Genomic DNA, 19,791 nt, shown 5'->3' with positions numbered 1-19,791 from the left:
GTGTAAAGCTGATGAGGGAGAGGGAGGGAAGTAAAAAGTAAACTCACTACTAAAACAATCCTGATCATTCTCCCCCCAAAAAATTAATATTACAGTAAGCAAAGATGTCTCAGCCTTGTAACATCTTTATGAAGAACGGAGTTGGACTGTGTATTAGAGAAGGCAAGTTTTTCTGTATCTCCTTTCCCCTACCCTACCTCCCCTTCGATGATACGGGGATAAAATCATTAGTTAAGGCATTATCACACTGTTAAACACATTATACTGGTAAACAAGACAATAACAGACACTTTTGTAAGTGTTAATATCTTACTAACAATTCAGTAGCATGCTATTTCAGGAAAAATTTAGCTAAGAAAACTTACTTGACAAGAAAACCCCCAAACCTTCCACATCTATGTCTTATGAAGAGTATGTTTTCGATATAGCTGAACATTAAAGATTGTAAACAGGCTTTATAACTACTTCTTTTTTAATATGCCATTATTATCACTATATTATATAGTAAAACTAAGTGCTTTCAACTGCTACTTCCATTCCGAGCAACCCCATTCACACAGAAATGGAGATGCTGACAGGTTCGGTTGTTGAAAAGGGTTAAGAACAATCATGCCTGTAAAATTTTTTCTGCCAGAAAGACAGAATAAACGATATTGGACTCCACGCGCACATTGGGACTTCCAAGAAAGAAAAATAAAACCCTGCAGGATTTATGAACTTGCCCATATACCGCAGTCCTTTCACCCCTTTGTACTTCCTCTAATCTGCTCCAAACAAAAAGTGTATCTGTTCCAGGAAGTCCTGACAAGCTTTGCAGAATGACACTCTAAATCATATCACTAATTCATTACACGCTACCTACCCAAACCCTCATGTAATGCTGACAGAGTTGTATTTAATGAGAGCAATGTTTCAAAAACTATTGCATCTTTGTCAGCTTTCCAACCAAAAGAACAATCCGAAGTACAAAAACTAAGTCAGCAGCAGAGCTGTATCATAGAATCACAGAATGGTTTGGGTTGGAAGGGACCTTAAAGATCATCTAGTTCCAACCCCCCTGCCATGGGCAGGGACACCTTCCACTAGACCAGGTTGCTCAAAGACCCATCCAACCTGGCCTTGGAACACCTCCAGGGATGGGGCAGCCACACTGCCCTGGACCCACAGCTTCTCTGGGCAACCTGTGCCAGTGCCTCACCACCCTCATAGTGAAGGATTTCTTCCTTATATCTAATCTAGATGGACCCTCGTTCAGTTTAAAGCCGTTACCCCTCGTCCTATCACCACATGCCCTTGGAAAAAGCCCCTCTCCAGCTCTCCTGTAGGCCCCTTCGGGTACTGGAAGGCTCTTTCAAAGCTGCGATGCTTTAATTGGGGCACTACCTTCTAGGCACAGACTACAATGCAGTTTAACACAAAAGATACTGCTAACACTACCTTGAAGAAAAAAGAAGTTAAAACTTATCAGGACAGGTGTGGAAAAACATTTTTATTTCCAAAGAACAAAGTAAGTTCTCCTTCATGTAATACTGAAGTATGCTTCATGACAGATATCCCAGTGAGATGTGGAATCAACATAGCTCAAATACAGCAGATGCATGGAAAAAGCCATGTAAACAAATCTGGAGACCTACAGAAACATTCCACTTAGTCATTTCTCATCTCTTCTCTGGACATCAATTTGCTGGTATCTCAGAAATTAGTATAAGTCAGTCATATGACTGACTTAATGCACACGCAGTTCAAAAACCCACACGACTGCAGAAGAGGAACTTTTGTCTGCACCTTGCTGCATCCCCCAGAGATAAAGTGACGCCTCCGATGTATTCCCTGTACAATTAGCACAACCATTTCTAGCCAAAAGTTAGTGGTAACCGCCTGTGTGCTGACAGAGGTACCTGAAACAAACACCAAAGCTCCTACAAAATAAAATAGGATAACTTCTGTTGATCGTTTGAACTGGGTGTGAGATGCTGATCATGTACTTCTTCCGACAGAATATTCAGGGCTGGTACTGGCAGCAGGTTATCATTATCGTTATCCTTATCAGTACTGCACCATCACAGGGAACATTCAAATACGAGTATTTACACATCATAACCCCATCACTCTAAGTGGTATATTCTCTCAAATGCTCAGTTTATACAAGGAGGCTAAAAAAAAAAGAAAAGAAAAAAGCCAACTTACAAGAGGGGAATTTCAACAATGAGCTGGATGAGGCAACACAGCAATTCTTCTATGAGGTCTTCACACTCTGTTCCTGAAAAGAAGCGTACCAAAGGTTTTCTGGATTTTCAGATACCAACAGAAAGCATAGATTTAAACACGTAGATCTAGACAATCGATATTTTAATTCAGGAACAAACACTAGAAGAGAAATTTTACCTGTTTAAGACAGCATTCTTTCCTGAATTAGAAGGCACTTGGGATTATAAGTCTTTTATATATAAAACAAATAACTAATAATATATAAAACAAATAACTAATAACAATTGGATAAATTAAATAAGATGTTGGTATTGTAGGAATATGCTAATATTGAGCTCATCAAGCCTCACTTTACTACTTACCTAAGTTCATATTAAGTGGTGTTATTACTAACAGTTGAACTGATCACTAGTGACTTTAACTGGTCCACAGCTCAAGTCTCTTCCCAAAATTCCCTGCACTCTGCCTATTTCCTCACTCCTGTTTTTAATCCCAAGTGAAGAATAAGCAGAGACAGATAGAAAACACAGTTCCATTTGTCTAACATACACTGAACAATATTCTAAATTGTGATCTGTCAAATGAATGCAGCCTACAGTACACGTCACTGCTGCTCTTAGGCAATTAAATCTACACACTATTTTTTCATGAATATACATTTACTTACTGAAGAGGTGTTACACATTTCAATGACAAGTAAGAATTCATGAGTTTCCAAAATGCATTCTAAGTGAGCAGAAACTATTCTCTAGTCATACACAATGTGACAAAATGCATGGGATGATTAAAAATTATTTCTAAAATGCAACTATTCTAAGCAATAAAATTGGTGGTATTTTACATTAGCACTGTGTTTTGTAAAAGCAACCGTAACAAAGGACTTGCAAGACTTACTGAGAAAAAAGCTTATTAAACCATTTGAAGTTGTCATACAACACAAAAAAAATGGAAGATAAATCTCTTGGCTCATTAGGATTTTTTCTGCTTTCAAAATAAAATTATAAAGAGAAACCTACAACACAAAGACGTGTAGGGGTTTATAGTGCTGAATGGCCTAAGAGCAGGCATAGTTCTTCCCTCTGCATTACCTGATAGGCATTAGGGCATTGCAGCACAATGATTACCCAAATGCTTGTTTATTTTGTATTTTTCAAATAAATACGTCCTGCAATAAACACAACATTATAGCCACGTTATGGCAGTGTTACTCTGTTTAACCCAAGTTTGTTCTTAAATCCAGAACTCAGTTTTAAGCAGCACACCACAGGGAATATTCACAATACAGCAAAATTATTTCTTTCCACAATCGGTTTATTAAGAACACATTAAAAGTTGTCACCTAGTGAACTGCACGTTCTAAAGGAAATCAGTTTTTTATCACGGAAACATGGTTTCCTTTATATAGAATCCCCCATGAGTAACACAATGTAGCTCCTGTTAGTAAAAACCAAGAACTGCTAGGAGTATTTAACCTTAGACAGAAACCACCGCCAATAATAAAGGCTAGATAATGTATTCTAAAGTAACTTGAACGTGACAGTTTCCTAAGGTTTTTTGAATCTAGAAAATGCTTATAGAGCAAGACTGCTATTAGTTCCCAAAAGGTACCTAATTTTTTCTCTTGACAATTGAGGAAGGGGAAGAGGAGAGAAGAAAAAGGATGAAGAAAGTAAAGTGAGCGCATTTTAAGAATATCGTTTCTTCCACCATGCTATATACACAACTCATGTGAAGAGAGAATAATGTTGTTTGAATACGAAAGAGGGCTTTTCCCCTACACTATATTCAAAATAAAGCAAGAAAATATTGGGTTAGCACAACCATGTAGAATGGAAGATGTTAGTCTTTCCTGCTCTGTTCTCAAACTTTTTTTCTTTTAAAAAAAAGCTTAATTGCTGTAATCAATGTCTACAATAATTAATGTATCCTTTTCCCCATTGGGGCACAGGCATTCTTGTTTAATTCTTGTCTTGCCAAGACAATGAGGCAGATGCATGCCAAATCTATAACGTGAGAGCGAGCTATAAACATGGAACACTACGTGTTTTCATAAACAATGTCATTTTCAATAGCAGGATAAAGACAACACACACAATACTCATTCACATTAATAGATCACATACTTGGATCAAAGACACGTGTAAAGCCTTGGGGAAAATAAGTAAAGGGTGAATCTGTCCAGATAAGATTAGAGCAGACTTGCAGAGAGAGGAATCATAGGCACATCTTCTAAACTCCATGGCAGGGCAGCAGTAACTGCCAACACACACAGTTTTTAAAGTGTCCAGTTACCCTGAAGGACCATTTTTTATCAGCTACATTTAAGTCCTCAAACATGTGAATTACTTGCATTGTGGGTTTTCTGGCTTTTTGGTGGGGTTTGTTTGGTTTGGGTTGTTTGGAGTTTTGTTTTTTGGGTTTGTTTGGTGGGTTTTTTTTTTTTACATAAAAAAATAATACTTTGTGTTTAACTTTTTCAAAGCTACGCATGTTACAGACACTGGATCAGCAGACACTACACAGGCAAAATGGCTCATCCAGAGGAAAGCATACATGCCAGGAGACTCCACTTCTGGTAGAATCGGCCCAGCTCCATCCTTGGCCCTGATACAGGGCCTAACATAGACAGCAAAAAAGTCTTTCTTCTCAAGAATCTAACTACTATGTTGTCACGACCTGGTGCGCGCTGCTGGAGCAGCTGGATGTACCCGATGTTAGTAAGATATTCAGGCATAGCAAGGTATAGCCTCACCTTAGATGCTACTTGTTTTTCTGCCCTGTTGCTCCTACAGATAGGGTAGAACCTGGACATCAGTCATGAAATAATGCATTACTTGTTAACAATGGGTACATAAACTAATTGCCACCCCTCATTTCCTTTATGATAGCTGAACACTTATGAAATCATTTCAGAATTGCAGTAAACGTATAGGTATTTATTCCCTCCTCTATGTCCTCTTATTGACTGTAATACACCAAATGCAGTCCCTAGCGGCCTTGTAGTAAAAACTTCTCTATAGAGAACGAATACAGTTTCCTACTGCAGGTCAGGGAAGAGGTTGAATGAACTGACGGTGTGATTCAGAATACAATACACAGCACATGCCCTCTTACACCTCTGAATCACAGTACGGTTAGAGACCACGCAGAAATTATGGGACACAGACAGTGGAAGCCTCACCAGAAGAGGAACGATTTCTGTTAGCAAGACTAACTCCAGCTTCAGATCGGCATATGCTGAGTCCAGTTTAGGATTTATTAATATCCGGATTTTTTAGCTGAATCTTAAAGAATATGGTTTGAGTCTGCATAAGGATTTTCCTACAATCAAAATTGTGCGATATCCTCCAAAGCTGTATGCAAATTCCCAATTATGGATGAAGAGGCAAAGGTTGCACTTCCTGAGCTGAAGAACCATCTGAAAACTGCCAAAAGGAACAAACTCCTCTTAATGGACTACTCTTGAAGGAAATCAATAAGCAGTGCTGTGGGGGGGACCCAATCCTCTGCAATTTATTCATTACAACTTTATAAAGATAGGCTACAACATATCCATGCACTCAAACTTCTTGCAAAACAAAAAGCCTCGACAATCACATTTTATGACACAAAGCACAACTTTTGTGCAACAGAGCGCAAGCATACGAATTGCAAACCCTGGGAGGACAATTCTTCCAGTTAAGACAGTTATCAAAAATGCTCACTAAACAATAGCGGCTGTGTTACATTTAACCTGTCAAAATACAAGACATATTGCTGAGCAGCCAGTGACAAGGATATTCTCCATACGTCGTTACGATCATACACTATACATTTCTGCCTGACACACTGAATATTGCACAGCAGGTGCTGATGCTCTGACCGACTGCAGCGCGAGCAGCCTGACGCGCCGACACGGCAGTTACGCGCGCTGAGTTCCCAGGTGCCATACTTAACCCCAGAGAACACGGTATGAGGATATATTCTCAGACTAGAAGGAAAAAAAGGTGATGCTCATAGTTTAAACAGGGAAACACACACCACCACACGGCGATTTCCAAAGGAGTTTTAAGATGATCTCCTCAGGAGGCTGTGAGATTGAACAAGGCGTACAAAAACAGATCACAGGAGAGAGAGGTTGGCTGTACTGTTCTTTCCAACAGCTACTCACCAGCCCTTAAGAAAATAAGTAAACAGTACTTCAAAATTCAGACACTGTATTAAAGCTGTTACCTATATGCGTACTTTGTTTACATTATATAATTAATATAAGAATGTATTGTATAAGGTTTGTTTTATCATGCTTGCAATTGAAAAATAGTAAAATAATAGCAAGCTCTGGGAAACGAAAAGACGGCAAGGACAACTACAAAGAACTTAATTTTTTAAAAAGCATGCTTCCCGGAGATAGTGTTAAGCATGTACAACTTTAGTAAATGTGGTAATAGATTTATGTAAAACTTCACAATAATAAGGCATGCTCTAGTTTCCAAAGGATAAAAAAAAATAGGAAATTCAAGAAAGCTACACTTGACTTTAGGAAAATACAAAAAAAAAGTCACCTTTTTCTGCTCACTCTAATAGGCCCTAACACAACAGCATTTTATTACACTCCGTTAACAATGCTTCACTGTTCCTATAGCTAAGTATAAAAGCTATAGGAATCACTTTATTACCGTACTGTCTATATATATTTAAAAAATCCAATGTGAAGATTTTTTAGGAGTAAAAAATGATGGCTATGCAAGCACAGCACGTTATGAACCTCAACACCCTGAAGAAGGTCACAAGGACCATCTCCAACTGGAAACTCAAGTCAAAAGCAGCAGCAGACCCGAGCCACGGCCGAGAGGGGAGAGCCGAGGAGGAGCTCGTTTCCTGCCTCCATCCCCTGCTCTCGCCAGCAGACCACACACAATTATCTTCCTAATCAAGAGCATCCAGCGAACAATCTGCTCAAAGAGAATTGCTAAGTACGTTTGCCATCAACGCGCACAAAATTATCGCTAATAAACGTCGCTGTGAATTACAGTCAAGTGCTACTAGAGGTGGTATAAACATGGATCCACCCCAGTGACAAGAAGCACTTTTCGTACCGTGCTGCGAGGGATTCCCAGAGTAAGGAATAAAGATCCCGGGGGGTTCAAGCTAACAAAACATCAGCTTTTCCATCCGTTCTGCTGTGCTACACTCTAACACTGAAGCAAGAGGTGGGCAATTTTTTGAAACCAAGTATAAACCCATAGGCAGTCTGCAATGATAGCTTGTTATAAGCGGGTGCTACTTTTTAATGCATCGGTTAGCTGACTTCACTCTTGGAGACTACTCATCACAGTTTAAATACATTAAACCATTTCAACACGTAGCACTTAATCTTTTGGCGCCAGAAGTCTAATTTCCCCAGAGCAATGGCAGGCGCCAAGGAGTTAAACAGATTTTAGTGAACAGTTTTCGCTATTCAATGAGCAAGCAGCTATTAGGCGTCTTCAACGCGCGGCCTTGTTGGACAGACTGTTGAGGGAAATCCACAGTCAGATACTCCTGGTTGTTCTTCCACACTTCACTGGCACTGTATGAGCACTCTGACACCAGTCCAGACCATTTTTGGCTTTATGCGATAAACAACAAGCAATTACAAACTCAGCAGTATCTTTTCAACAAAGCAAAGGAAATCAAGGCTCCATCCCGTCTTCTGTAAGAGCATCTTGATACGGCGCTACGCAAAGATGTGTGGCAGACAGCGTTATGACTTTCTTTTTGCTGTAATCAAACTGATTTTGAACGCATTCACATTATTCACTTTCAAAAAGAAGGACCGGAGAGCAGAAAGAGAACAGCTAGATTATTTGAGCATCTTTCCTGCCATCTTTCATCTCGTGTAATACATGCTCCATTTCCTGGAGATGCACTTATTTTTGAACATTCTGCCTAAATTCTTTGACTTTTCCTGTACTCCTGTATAAACTACTGCCCACTAATTAAATTTTAGCAGTTGCCTTTTCAATGGATCAGTTCTCACCATAGCACTGTTATCTTCCCTCACTAGATTCCTAAAAATTGCATTAATTCCACTCCCTGGCTGCTGCTGGTTTATGAAACACATGTGAAAAGAAACACTAAATGACTGCAACATCACCGTTCCTACAGCGGCATGTGGTCAGCTTCACCCCAATTCTATTCTGTTCTTCTGAAGAGGACCGTTACCACATTTCAAAACGCACGAAAATAACTAAAGCTAAGATAGGTCTACAGCATCACTTTTGAACAACTGTTTAAAAAAATGCCAAATTAAGTTTGTAAATAAATGACCATGTCAAATTTAATACAAATCTTTAAAGAAAAAATAAACCAAACAACTGAAACCCTGCTCTAGAAGAGGTCTATTTTGCTATCAGAGCCTGTAACATGCCAACAGCTTGTTAACAAACACTTAATTCTAGCGGAAGACGGCAGTCAATATGTAATGAAAAGCTCTCATCACATTTTGAAAGTGTTCTCTTTCACATGTATGATACAAAGGCAGATGGTTTACACCAAATTACTTCAGACCCCAAAAGAAGTCAGTCAGTTTTACTATTGACTAGATACTTTCAATCTCACGGGTTGTTCCGAACAGTAAACATGTTGTACGTAACCTCATCGGTACTTCATTTCTAGTTTTAAAGCAAAGTTTGGGATTCTTAGTCTAAACAAAACATAGAACCATAGAATCATTTAGGTTGGAAAAGACCCTTAAGATCGAGTCCAACCATTAACCTAACACTGCCAAGTCCACCACTAAACCACGTCCCTAAGCGCCACATCTACAAACATCAGAACTTTTTAGTCTCTTGTAGGATATTTGTTTCACTAGCACTAGCGTATACCCACCATATGAGCCCGGTGCTTTCTCTTCGTAAGTAAAATGAAGTTGCAGCTCCTCTTCTGACATTCGACTGATGAAGACTTTCAGCAAACAGCAAATAATAAACAGTGCATTGTGAGCCTGCCAAATAAAGAGGTGACTAGGAAAGAAGCAGAAACAAACAAGAATCAGTAATGCTTAACCTGCGAACATGCATCAAAACACACAAGAAAATACATGCCAGAGTAGACAAAGGGGTTCCTACGGCTGAAGCAAGGAAAAGCCAAAGTGCTTACGCAGGGAGTCTTCAGTTGATGCTACAGCAAACAAACCAGAAGTGTATTTATAAGAAGTGTTTTTTCCTTCCCCCAAAAGAACACAATCTTATTCCTAACTAAGTTTGTACTGTTAAAAACACCACAGTTGCCAGAAGTACCACTCTTTGAAGAGCTCACCAGATGGCTCAGCATACTTCTAAAGGTTTCTAGATACTATGGACTCAAGCCACCCAGACATCTGAAAATTTCCAACAGCTTCGATATGAAAGCTACTCTGGCCTCCCCGAACCTTAGCGCTTTTCCAGTCAAAGAGCCTTCAGATGACCGTAGGCATTTATGGACTTCAGGACCACAATATAGCAAGATTTTTCTATGCAACACACAGATATTTTCCAAGCTTTTGAATGCAAGGGGAACATAGCTTTGTTACGTTATTCTTGAGTCCCAATAAGCAACTGCTGGGAAGCCCATACAGTCAAGCTCCCGCTTGAAGCTGTATTTTCAAGGTATTTTTGGATTAAAGCAGCAGGAGCTATCCAGGCAGGAGTAACTTCTTTCTCCAGATACAAGCAAAAAGGTCGAGGGCAGCCCCAGCAGCAAGGGGGCATTCAAAAGAAACTCTTCCTTTTCCAAGCCCCAGATCTGATGGGGCTTGTTGGATGTTTGTCTACAGGTGTGGGGGAACAATTACAGAAAGCTACCTGCAAAAACTATGCAGTGCTGCACACGTAACCTCTTGGAGTTCTTTCCTACTGCTGAAAGGGGCAAGCAATGGCAGTTGCATGATATGATTTGAAAGCAATGTCTTTATATAGAAGTTTGTGTTCAAATCCAATCCAAGTTAAAATATTTCCAAGATAGAATACTGGTTCTTACATTAAGATTTAGCTAAAAAGGTCAGGTGATTTTTAAACAGCTCTAAACCAGTAGTAACCAGAAGTTACACCATTGGTACACAAATGTGTTTGTGTAACACACAGGATGAACACAAACATGTCTTTTTCCCCAGCAATCTGTTTACCTATTACACTTAACCTTCTGCGTTTGGAGAAGTACTAGATACCTGTTCTGTTTCAAACAACGGTTTAAGAGAATTCCAAGTTCTGGTCTGTGGTTATGTTAACTAGCAAAGTAAAAAACTCAAAGAGCTAGCAGCAAAAGGAACATTTAAAAAGTGAAATGGCGCGCACAGCTTTTTTCCGGGTACTTACTTCTGACATTCTGCTGAAATTTTTAACTCTTTGGTTCTAGAAAGAAAGACTTTAATCAATGACCCAAGGTTTCCTGTTCGAGGATTCTTCTCAACTAGATGAGGAAAAGTAAGATATGATTATATAGCATGCGTAAGGTGACACTACTTAGTTCAAACAATATATAGAATGAAACCAAATTTCAATGTCTTAAATATTTCTACAGAAAGCATAGTATGGCTGTTTTTCTGCACACCTGCTGTTCTTTTAAGATTCTCCAGTACATGCCTTACTACTCCATAATTGTTCTCTAAACTACTTTTCATCCTAGATTTAAAATATCCCAAATGTGGAGCTCACAGTGCTTCCTTTCCAAGGCTTCTTTACAGCACAATAGTCTCCTGTCAGAAAACTGGGCAGGTTTTCACAGCTAGCTTTTACCTTCTTGAAACATCGTTGATCACATTTATGTTATCCCTTCCTTTTGTCCTCTGATTAATTCTTTCCCCTTACTGATCAACTTAGAGGGCAGAGGGAAAGATGTAGTAGGGACAGAATTATTTGTTTTAAACCTTTCAGTTATTTCAAGTTCTACAAAACCACTAATGATGGAAGCTTCTAAAAGTTTGGGATAGATATAGATAGATAGATAGATATAAACACACTCTCCACGCTACTTTAACCTTACTAGTGGAACACATACAAGTAGAGTTAAGTATACTGAAGACATGGATGCACACATGAAGGCTGTTTCTTAATTTTTCTGATCAAGCACATGGAAAAAAAGTTAAGATGTCACAATTTCTCACCTAAAGACTTGCAGATTGAGATTGTGGCTTCTTCCAAGAGCTTTAAGTCAGCACTAGGAGAGGGGGAGGAAAGGAAATAAAAATGGTTACACAAGCAATTGGGTTCCTGTACTTGAAATGAAAATTCATTACAAAACAGCAGTAAAATATTTCTAGGAAGCACTTAATTTTACTAGTTCATCAGCTGGTTTACATAGATGTCACAGAAGCACTGAATGGTTGAGGTGAGAAGGGACCTCTGGAGGTCATCTTGTCCAACCTCCCTGCTCAAGCAGGGCCACCTAGAGCCAGCTGCCCAGGACCACGTCCAGGTGGCTTCTGAGTATCTCCACAACCTCTCTGGGCAAGCCATTCCAGTGCTCGGTCATCCTAGTATCAGGCAGGACAACATGCATTTGAAGTGCAGTGACTATAAAACAGGAAACTAATATTCAAGAGTGAATTGTTTGTCAAAGTGAAATGATGTCACTACATCATTTGTGTTAGTACTACCTTTGTGGCTTCAATGCTGCCATGCTTAGCTTGATGCCACTGAAAATACACATAGAACAGCAGCCTACAGAAAGAACTTGATTTTTTTCTTTTTTTTAACAGGAACTATCATAGGAAATAACATCTTTTTAAAACGCATAAATTAAAGAATCCTCAACCTGACATTTAACCTCAAGCTAAGCACCTCTTTCCTTTAACTAATATTATTATACTAACGCAACAATCACATCAGATACACCAAATTTTTCATAACTTCATTAATTGCCTGTTGGCATGCCTCAGTGAAAACCATCAGCTGAATAGAACAATAAAGCACTAAAGCAGAACCTGCCAACAACCACTGAAAGTAAACGCCAGCTGCGTCAAACACATAAAAAGACATTTATATACTCCTATCACTACAAACCTACCAGTACAGAGTAACTGACCCTCGAAAACAAAACAGAAGAATACATGGGAAGCATGTTTTTCCTGAACAGATGGGGGAAAAAAGACAAATAATAATCACATATTGTGTCCAATGCCACATTAAGCAATACAAAGGCATCCCAATATTAACACCTAAAGGGCAACCTGTTCCAGTGTTTCACCACACTCATGGTAAAACATTTCTTCCTTCTATCTAGTCTGAATCTACCCTCTTCTAGTTTAAAACTATTCCCCCTTGTTCTATCGCTACAGGCCCTACTGCTCAGGGTATCGGAGAAGATTGCACAGCCTCTACACAGACTCAATTAACATACTGTCTGACCTACAGGAATGGCAGTCCTTTTGAAGTTCCCCAAATTAAAAGTCAGTCAAAAAAAACAGTTCAATGCTTGCAGACATACCATAGTATGTAATATAGGCTGAACAACTGCAGAGCTCATGCATCTACAGCCTTGTAATTAAAGGCATGAAAATCACCATCCTCAGAATAAATAGGAAAGTAGCAATGTAATGAAACCTGAACAGTAACTAAGCCTAAAAAAGTCATTGGTATGGCCTCCGCTCAAGCACTCTTCTCATATAAAAATATTGCAAAACTTAATACTGCCATAATTAGATTGTCAAAGTCGCTGTTGCTTCCTAAGCATTAAATTTTCTGATGAGTAACTTGATTCTTGATTCTATGATTTATATGAAGTGTATAAAATAAAATTCTATGGTTTTATATAAAAACACCAGAAACTGAAGACAAAAAGGGCATGGTATCGCATGCACTCTCTCTGCCCCACCTGCTCAACCCCATCTTGGCAACTACCTGCAGCTCTGCCAGGGAATTTCTAAGGTGCAGCCGTGCAGGAAAACAGTCCTCCGTCTTTCTGTTTTTAAATTTAGATGGTAATCCAGTTTACAGCACAGTCCTAAGAAATGCTGCATGAACCTGAGATTAACTGTGGTGCTGCGCGGGAAGCCCCTAAACCAGCTCCGCTGCTGAAAACCCATGCGGAGCCGTGCTCCTGGAAGCTGTTGAGGTTGTCTGAACTGTGCCTGAACTCCTGAGGACTAGAAGAAGAGGGAAGGATATTGGTGGAAACAGCAGCCAAAAGAATTATTTCAAAAAACTTTTCAATAGGAAATGCTTCAAAATGGAGACATCAAACAAATTAAGTTTTAAGATGCCTGCAAATTTTCCTGTGTATCAGACTAATTTACTGTGTAGTGAGCTGACAGCAGAGACAGCTCTTCACCTACAGCTGAATATCCTAAGACAACTTTAGATTATGCAGATTGGCTTTTTTTGATATCGAATATCAGCACTCTTTCCCGCCCGTATAAATTGCTTTACAACATTAAGTTTCAGAAAGAACAAACTAACACTTTCATACATACTTTAAAGACATTAGACTTAGTCTCAAAGGTGGTCTCGTTTCAATGCTAAAAACACGCAGAGTCATTAAAAACAAATGGTATGAAGCTAGAACACCCCACCAGCAACTACAGACAACAGTTTTCCAGGTCTATATGAAACAAGGACTTTTTACACTTTAAAAAAAAAAAAACAAACCAAAAAGTCTTCTAAACTCATCCAGCTGGCTGCTTGTCATCGGGATGTATTCCTTCCCGCGAGCTGACAGGCAGGGTGAATATTATACCGGACACCAACTGACTAGAGAGTTCTTAGGTACTGAATAATCGTAATCCAACACAACGTGACCCACCTCCCACGGTCCGAAGATACTGGGGACTTCTATAATACAGACCGAGCGATTATTGTAATTGCTCCAGGATTTAAACCATAAACATAGACATACAGCTTTTAATTATGGTTCATTTTTCCCCTAATTTCTAAGCAGTTAAGTTTTAAAGTATAGCATTCTTACAGGTGTTTTTTTCTTCCCTTTCAGTTATTAAAAACCCCACAAAGTCCTCAAACAAATTCCACAGAGCTGCCTAATTTCTACAAGTTGCCAGGATCAAAACCAGTGGCAAACCAAGCAAGACCTTCAGATCTTCAAAGCTTTTAACACGAGTCATTCTTTTTCCTACCAAAATGAAGTTTAATGCTTAAAAATTAACTACATCCCCCTCCCCTTTGTTCATACAACAAAAATATAGAATTGAATTTTGCCATCCTCCGGACTAGGCAACATCATCTGCAAAATTTCAGTTCATGCAATAGAAACACCTAGTGAGAAGGAACCACAGCAGAACGCCGCCCCAACACACACACACACACAGAGTGAAACGGTGTTCTTACACTCAGAAGTAATACTACTGCTACATCCCCAAGGATGGATTCACGGAGAGAGTACAGTGGGAGCGTACAAAAAATAGCAGCCCATTTCCAGGTAGCCGGGGCAAAGCTTCGCAGTGGCTTTCTTTCCTTCGCATGGGCAGGAAAGAAAAGTGAGACGTGGAAGAAGCTGTCTGCTTATTTTTTTGTGCTGCGAAGACAGGACATACATTATATTAACACTTGGACAGAAAAAGCCAGAGCCAAGATCCAGAAGGGGGCACAAAAGAAATGCTACAACCAGCCATGGTATTGACTTTGCTCTACAACCCCTGCGGAGACGACATTTGGTTAATGAATGAATGTAAGAACGGAAACCTAACACTAAAACATCTGTCCTTTCATTAATCCACAGAGCAGCACTGGTAGTATTCAAACTATTTTCCAGCACTAACAACAAGAGCTAGCACGGAGAGAGTGAAGCTCCTTCACTGCACCGATCACAAATAAAAGTTTCCATTATCTCTGAAAACCCTCACCCGAGGAATACGGACTGCCTTGTTGCCAAATATACATGTATACACATGCACATATATAGATATATATTTTAGGAGCTCACTACTTGGGACAGAAAAAGTCTAAAATGCATTTAAATTGTTCCTCTTCAACATATTACATTGAATTGTAATGAAGCACCTATGGGAGGATCCAGGAGAAAACAACCTTTCAGAAAAGAAAAGGAAAAAACTCCCACACATTTTGCACTCTGCAATTTTATCTACCGAGAATTGGGAAAATAAAAATTACACTTTCAGAACTGGAAAGAAGCTTCTGAAAGACAATATTTTCCAGAACATGTAAAAATAGAAGAGAGATTCGTTAGGGGTAGAGGAGTAAAATATCCCCTGGTCTATAAGAATCGTTCGTATATTCTCAACAAGAAAAAGATTATCAGTTTCTAGCAATAAACAAGCAGCAAGGTAAGTAAACCCTCCCTGCTGCTTGATGGCACTGCTGAGCGTCACTAGGAGAAGCCCAGGCACCTCCAGTAAGCCCTGCCGTGGAGGAGACACCGCTTTGGAAGATGTTCACCTGCACATGGCAACAAACACCAGCTTCAGGCCATGGACCTTTAATATAATGATCACGGTGACCTGGGTGAGTTTGTACAAGTAATCACGTATTTCCACTGGCATTACTTGAAATAAACCATTCGGGTTTGGGAAAGTAATACATATCCCAATCATATTTACCAGTTCTACAATTTTTCGAGGCACAAGCAAAAGGTATCGCCCGGTGTGGGGATTCAAACAGGTCGTGAGCACTGGGGGAAACACTAAGGATTCAAAGAAAAGTACACTGAACCACACAGACTTGACTGGCTCATTTAGATCCAAGCAAACGTGTGATGTGCAGGATTGCTTCCCACACACTTTAGGGGAAAAATTCCAGGCTTCACAGGAATTCCCGGCTCATCCTGGGATCTCGTGGCCAGCATTTTCAAAGTCCTTTATAAAAGCAAGAAATTATTTGCTTTTTTATGTAGAGAATAGGCCCACAGACTTCAGCAAAACTATAATTAATAATAATAGTGAAATTTGCTTCCTGACAGCACAGAGTTCTGTAAAGAAAATGGGTTTTATCTTGTTTTATTTTAAAGGCATCAAAGCATGAGAGGTTTTACAGCGGCAGTGATTATTGTCTTGTAGCATCTCGCCACGGCAAGCAGTAAGAATATTTTGCATACAAATTGTCACTACAAACCCATCTATACACGGGAAGCACCTGTGTGACACCAGGTACCTCACATCAGCGACAGAAGTAAAAAGTAATCAAGGGTAATCCCCTCCTGTAGGAAAGAGGACAGCACAACCACTACACCTACGTCACATAATAAAGACTCCGTACTAGGAAGGGGAGAGAAGAAATCAGAATTTCAAGCTTGCAAGCTCAAATATTGCCCCTCTGATCCTAGAGGTCACCTCTTTTTCCTGATACAAAAGTTCAATCCCTCAAACCTGCACTATCATAAAAATGCCATTTGGGAATTCGATGCACACACACCCACTCAAACATACGGGACCACTAACACAAGCCAAAATCGCCGCTTTAAATTTCACAAGGAAGAGTGAAAATTATGAGTTATCTACCATCTGCATAGACAACGATGACTGACCAAGTAAATCATAATATTGAAACAGGACTTAGGCAATACAAAATCTGTTTTGTCTTGCTGAAATTGCTCTTCTATCATTTCATAATTGATCTTATGTCAAGTTTTTTTATTTTGCTGGGATTTAGTCATTTTGTATTTGTAGTTACTGACCATAGTACAAGGAGTTTCTTCATCAGTGAGTTAATTTTCTGTAAGAAAGCATCTTTTCAGTAGAGGTGGAGAAGAATGGTAAATTAAGCAGTCCATCGCTCAAAAAAATTTTCATAGTTTTCATTGACTGCAGATTTTTATTTCTGGCTTCATACTACCAGAAAGCCGGATTCTGCGGTCAGCTATTCTGGCATATATTGTAAAAAAACGTTACTTCCAACAAGGGCAGGGGGGGATCAGTGGAGTTATTTTAGAATGGTTGAATTCAGTTGCCTTACTTTAAATTTACTAACAATCTGTCCCACAGACTTCAGCAAAACCATAATTAATAAAAGCCAGTGAAAGTTGCTTCCTGAGAGCAGTCATCTTTGAAGAACATGGTTTTATCTGCTTTTATTTTCAAGGCATCACAATGTAAGAGGTTTCAAAGTGGCAGCGACTACTGGTAAAATATCTCAACACGGCAAGAGAAAATATTCTGCATACAAACTGTAATGAGAAACACACCCATACCATGACACCTTATTCTTACAAGAATAAAACCCAAACCGTAGCAGACAACTACCCCCTCTCCAAAAAGGGGGGGGGGGGGGGAGAGAAAAAGAGAGCAGCTTTCCTGACAGTTTTTTCCTCTAAGTAAAGCTTTTTTCTTTACCACTGAATACAAAACAGAAGAATCGGCCCATTCAGTAAATTCACACTGTGGGAATGCTGACTTTAATGGACTAGTTGGAGGAAAGACGTCAAAGAATAAAAAGCTGCATATAATTTATTGTACCAATTTAAAAACGTACCATATTAAGGCAACATAAAAGTTGCTCATTTTTATGTCTTTCCATTAAAGGCTCATGCACACTATTCTTGAATCAGCGACTCATTAAAAACTCCGGGGAAGGAACAAAGCAGAACAGTAAATATTAAGCACATGATTTTATGCAAGTTCTGTGTTAGTTAACTCTGTTTTAAGTTTTCCATCAGGAAAGAATTGTAACTAATACCACCGCTAAGGAGGAGGTTGCATTCTTGGTAGCAACTCGTAGGAGAGCCAGACAAACACAAAGGCCTGCCTAAAGCGAGAGCTAAGACTCCAAAAAAAAAAAAAATCCAAACCACCTCACAGCTCTTGCTCGTAACAATAACTAAAAAAGTCATCCAGAAAAGCTGAATTTTAGTTTTCCAATATCCAAACGTTATTCAGATTGCTAAGTCAGCCACCTGAAATGTAGGAAGCAGCAAATTTAAGAGGTTTTATACAATTTGAATTCAGCTCCCGTGAGTCCATTCTGTGCAACAAATAAGGATCCACGAAGAAATAAAACGAATGTGCAGGAGTGTGACTTTAGACCACCAAGTACTTCCTAATGGCTGAAGCCAGAAATTTGTCAGCAGACACTTCTGTAGCCCAAGGGGATTTTACCTACTCAGCATCCATGACCTGCTTTACAGAAGAGGAGATCACAACACACCTTTTACAGTGAAAAGCATGAGGCAAACTAAAACTAAATTGCTGGTAGCTTTTTCTTTTACTATCACTTATCTCCTACCACTCCTAAATTTGTGTAAGGCCCCAGTGGCTTTACCTGCCGAATACCCGAGACTGGCTCTGGCTGTTACTATCACTCATGCCAGGGGAGGCACAGGCAGTGAGCAGGGATCCGCTGTCAACTCATTTCTGATTACTGATGGCTGATTCATAATCAGGGTTTGCAAATGCCCAGACCAGAATTACTCCCACTTAATATTCCCCCTTAATACTTGCTTAACTATTAAGAAAATGAACATTATGAGAGGAAGAACAAACAGCCCAGAAAAGCAGAATATTACACTCCCAGCAGCCAGCTCTGCTTTGACCACATGCTTTCACGTCCGTTTTTGGATGGCACAGCAGGTTTAAGCAATCCCACCTTTTAGCCCAACAGTCTACTGTGCCCCAAAAATCAATCCTTCACTGTGCCAGAACTGTTTCGTGGTGCCATGCTATGAATCACTCTAGGGAATTAACTTGGCTGAAAAAACAAACACTTCTTTTTGCTGTGTTGTTTCTCAGACACATTAGTTCCTGATTAAACCCACAGCAGACCCAAATAAACACTGGAAGGGATAGTGAACGGGCAAGAGTAACTGCTGACAAAGACACAGCAACTTCAATGTCAACAGCACTGGTATTCGGCAAACTTTATTCCCCCCTGCAAACTACCTTGTGTTCTTCACAGAAACAGATGAAAAAGTTAACTGAACAGAAAAAAATAAACCCAGTAAAGAAGACATGGTTGTGTAAATGAGCAATGCTAAAGAACCACACAAGGAGAGACTAACATAGGGGTGGGGAGAGAAAGCAAAAGCGAGAGGACCAGGAAGATGAGAAACGGCTGAACGGAGGAAGAGATGGACCAAACTGAAAGGGGAACGGGAGAAAAGCAAAACAATGACAAAGAAAAGAATACAAAGTGCTGAGAAAAGCGAAGCGTAAGAAAATGAAGACAGACAGTAGAGCATAGAGCGCAGTACCATTCAGAGATCAGATAGAGTATCACACCTTCGTCTTTCTCAGAGTAGAAAGCCAGTCATTCACCAACTCTCGAGCCAAGGCCCTGGCCTTCTGATTTGAGGGATTAAAAGGCTATTGTTCCTCAGAAGATCCAACTCGTTTTGGCAGCCTGAAAGATTTTCCTTTGGCAGCTGTGATCAGCAGTACCTGGACTGATTCGGAACGGCTTCTGTAAAGCAAAGCGCTATTCGCATATTCCTCACTAGATAGAAAGCATACGCAGAAAAGTGTTAAAAACCCCGCAAACTTCACTTATACACACGGATTCAAATTTCCCTTCAATGTATCACGAGTACCCTTTGCAGATACTGGTTCCTTCCTACGGGTAAGGTTTCATGCCAACAAGGTGAATCTGTCAGGCACCTGTCGCTGAAAGGAGGCAGCCTACCCCAGCCCCACCGCCTCCCACACGTTGCTGGGTTTCGGCTGGGTTTGTTGTTGTTTGTTTGCTTTCCCTA

At 39.8% G+C, this 19,791-nt stretch overlaps 1 protein-coding gene across 1 annotated transcript in view; it reads right to left on the bottom strand.

Moving 5' to 3' along the window:
• The window catches only part of DYM (dymeclin), a 215,601-nt gene that overhangs the window by 190,576 nt on the left and 5,234 nt on the right, over positions 1–19,791 (bottom strand). Inside the window, exons 3-6 of the mRNA XM_009326968.1 lie at positions 11,309–11,361; positions 10,521–10,614; positions 9,058–9,191; positions 2,188–2,260 (exon numbers count right to left, since the gene is read on the bottom strand). Coding sequence (XP_009325243.1) covers positions 2,188–2,260; positions 9,058–9,191; positions 10,521–10,614; positions 11,309–11,361 — 354 coding nt within the window. The remainder of the gene's footprint in view (positions 1–2,187; positions 2,261–9,057; positions 9,192–10,520; positions 10,615–11,308; positions 11,362–19,791) is intronic.

The sequence above is a fragment of the Pygoscelis adeliae genome, unplaced genomic scaffold, assembly GCF_000699105.1.
Source record: "Pygoscelis adeliae isolate BGI_AS28 unplaced genomic scaffold, ASM69910v1 Scaffold567, whole genome shotgun sequence".
Taxonomy (NCBI): Eukaryota; Metazoa; Chordata; class Aves; order Sphenisciformes; family Spheniscidae; genus Pygoscelis; species Pygoscelis adeliae.
Note: the sequence above shows the minus strand (reverse complement) of the source record. Positions and strands in the feature narration are given on the sequence as shown.